At 26.4% G+C, this 3662-nt stretch overlaps 1 protein-coding gene across 1 annotated transcript; it reads right to left on the bottom strand.

Annotated features, from left to right (window-relative positions):
* Positions 1–1927: 1927 nt before the first annotated feature.
* Positions 1928–3118, bottom strand: Phum_PHUM177700 (Vitellogenic carboxypeptidase, putative; the record flags this gene model as incomplete). Its single annotated transcript, XM_002425120.1, has 1 exon — positions 1928–3118. The coding sequence occupies one exon, from the start codon at positions 3116–3118 to the stop codon at positions 1928–1930; it is 1191 nt and encodes a 396-aa protein (XP_002425165.1).
* Positions 3119–3662: the final 544 nt, after the last annotated feature.

The following is a 3662-nucleotide window of genomic DNA, read 5'->3' as shown; positions in this document are numbered from 1 at the left end:
ATTATTATTATTATTATTATTAAAATAAAAAATTAAAAAAAAATTTGGGGGAAGAAAAAAATCATTTTGAAATTTTAAAAAGATCGCTTTCGCATCAAAAGTTGTTCAGTCACTTTTCTTTTACTATTTGAAAAGCGTAAAAAAAAAAAAAATGTAAAAAAGTTTTTTTTATAAAAAAAAAAGAAAGATAACTTATTTGTACACGTTTGAAAAAAAAAATAAAGAAGAAAAAAAGGAAGAAGAAGAAAGAAAAAAAGGCAAAAAGCATGAAGGGAATAGTAGGAGAAAAAAGGCTGAAAAAGGCGACTTTTATAAACGTAGGAAAAAATAAAAAGAAAACGAAAACGAAAACTTGTTTTAGTCTATTCAACTTTTCAAATAAATTTAACTTTTTTTTTTTCTTCGTTTTTTTCTTTCCCCCCTTTCCCCTCTCCCCGCTACCCACATCCCTTACTACCCTCCACACTCCCACCCCTCCCGAAAGAAAAAAAAAAAAGAAAAAATTTCACTAAAGGCAATTTTCAAATTCTAAAGTAAATATCTTTGTATTTTGTTGTTGTTGTTGTTGTTGCTGGCGTTGCTGTTGTTGTTGTTGTTGTTGTTGCTTCTGCTGTTTCTGCTGTTGTTGTTGTCGTTGTCGTTGTCGCGTTTGTTGTTTTTCTCGGGTTTTTTTCCCCTAGACTTTTTCTCTGTTTTTAAAACATTTTTCTTTTCATCGTTTTTTTTTTTTTTTTTTTTTCCAAAAAATACAACAAAAAAAAATACCCACGAGGGATTTAAATGTGACAATTTTTTATTTATTTATTTATTTAAATACAATCGATAATAACAATGATAATGATAATGATAACAATGACTTTGATGATGATAATAATAATAAAAGAATGAATTAAAAAAAAAAAACTTATTATTTATCATCGATCATTATTTAAGTAGTAAAAAAAAAGAAAATTTTTTCATTTAAAATATTTATTTATTTATTTATTGTGTTTATTTTTATTAAAAAAATAAAATAAATAAATAATTTGAATGAATAAAAGAAGAGAAAAAGTTTACAAACTTCGTACCGAAAAAAAAAAAACAAAAGAAATAAAATAAAAATTTGTGGGGAAAATTTTTTTTTTTGAATAAAATTTTTTTTTTTTTTATATCACACAATTTTCCTATTTTCCTTTATTTCATCTCTTTTTTCCTCCGACCCTTCCTCTTCATCCCCCCTTCTCACTCACTCACACAACCTCAAAAACAAACAAAAAAAAAAAAAAAAACAATAAAAAAAAAACCGAAAAAAACAAAAGAAAACCCTTGGAAATGGTGTCGTGAAAACAACCCTCAAAGGGATTATCGAAATTGCATTTATCGAAAAAAAAAGAAAATTCTTGAGAAGATGCTTGGTTAAGCAATCAACGTTTTTTTTTTCTTCTTCTCAAACGTTGTTGTAATGTGACCACAATTTTATTTTTATTATCATTATTATTATCATTATCATCATCATCATCGACGTCATTTTCGTCGTTTTTCGTCGTTTTTTTTTTTTTTCGATGTAATCAAATTACTTGAATTATCAAAACTGATTCAATCTTTTTGGTTTATTGGGGGGACAGCTGTCAACAACTGCCTTACAATGTCTCGCCCTTTTAAACTTTTTTTTTTATAAATGAAAAAAAAAAAAAAAAAGTTTTCATTTTCTCAAAAAAAAAAAAAAAAAATTTCTTCATTTTCCAAAAAAAATTTTTCCTATTATTATTATTATTTTCAGATAAAAATAAAAAATAAAAAAACTTTTAACGTTAAACATAAGAAACAATAATCGATGATGAATTTTTTTTTTCGAACGTGGAGGAAGAGGGAGAGGGGAAGGGGGAGAGGAGTGGAGGAAAAAACGTGGCAGAAGATTTAAAAAAAAAAAATTACAAAAAAAAAAGTTTTAAATATTACGAAAAATAAATTTATTATATAAATTAAATGTCCAATAGGGTTGATCGACGGAAATTCTATGTCCGGCATTTCTTATCATAACTTCCGTAAACATGTTATCAGTTTTTATGAATCCGGCTAATTTTCCATTGATTCTCCAGTATTTCCTTTGAGAATTATGAAATTTTGAAGATCTCGTCCAATTTAATTTTTTAATAAAATTCATTGCGCCCGAATACGATGATATCAAATCCATTTGTCCAAAATATAAAAGCGTCCTTTTTCTTTCGATCACGTATTCGAGCCATTTTTTAACGGATTTCATCATATCTCGTGCGATCGTTTCCGTTATGTTAACATCCGTGTTACGTGTTACGTTTCCCACGTGCAAACCTTTTCTCACTTCGTTATCATTTAAAAAATTTTCGTAATCACCGTAGTAGTAAATTTTATCGTAATTACAATCCAAATAATTATTTAAATTTTTATATCCGGTTAATAATTCATATTCTATCGTTAAATTTTTTTTAAAATAAAATGCATCCGTAAATTTTTTCCCATCGATTAATTCTCTAAATAATTTTTCCTTTTTCAACATGTCCTTCCTCGCGTTCTTATCAATTATACCTAATTGATAAAGATAATTGGCATGCAATTGTTGATTTCTCGGATCTAATATTCCGCTACCGATTCCGATACCATCGAATCTAAGGGTTGTGTTACTTTTTAACAAATAATAACCGATACCGGTCACATATTTACCACCGTAAGATTCACCAAATATATAAAAAGGATTATTTTTATATTCGGGAAATAAAATGAAAAATTGATTTAAAAAACGTATAAAATATTTTGATGTTTGACTTTGAGTTTTTGAATAACATTTGGAAGGATGATGATGATGATGACGACGATCGGAAAAACTAAATCCGGTTCCCAGGGGTACGTCAACATAAATAATTGAACTGTGCATGTTCCAAGAATATATTCTTGATTTCAATTCTTTTTTTTTTGTTATAAAATATGGACCGTTTTCAATAAATAAACCAAACATGGATGATAATCCCGGACTACCATTTAACCAAACCGTGATGGGATCACTTTTTCTATCACTTTTCGATGGGAAAAACCAAAACCATATATTCGAATTACATTTTTTTTCAACCGTTATAAAACCCGAATAACTTGTTGTATTTTTCATTAAATTTTCTACAAGAGAAAGTTTACGACCTTTTTCTATTTTTCCCGATCTAATATATGGAGTTAATAACAATGGCGATTCTGAATTTACATTTTCTATATATTTTATTAAAAAAAATAACGAAAAAATATTGATAATAATAATTCTTATCCCGCGTCTCGATGATAAAAAATTCATTTTTACCTTTTTCTTACTTTATTATTATTATTATCAATTGAGAAAAAAAAAACAAAAACAAAAACAATAATAACCACATATACGTAAACTACTATCTTGTTTACAATTGACGACAACAACTATCGACAATTGAATAATTATTATTAAATGTAAATTTTTTTTTTACGGTATTCAGTGGCGGCTCGTTTAAAATTTTTTTTTTTTTTTTTTTTTTTATCAATAAACCAATGAAAAGTTTTTTTTTTTATTATTAGATTTCCCAAGGTAAAATTCATTCAAAATAATAATAATAATGATGGTTACGATGATGACGATGATAATAGTAATATTTGATTAACAACAATAATAATGGATTTGTACGACTACG

The sequence above is a fragment of the Pediculus humanus genome, genomic scaffold (genome assembly GCF_000006295.1).
Source record: "Pediculus humanus corporis 1103172107524 genomic scaffold, whole genome shotgun sequence".
Classification (NCBI taxonomy): Eukaryota; Metazoa; Arthropoda; class Insecta; order Psocodea; family Pediculidae; genus Pediculus; species Pediculus humanus.
This window is presented reverse-complemented; position numbering and strand designations above follow the sequence as displayed.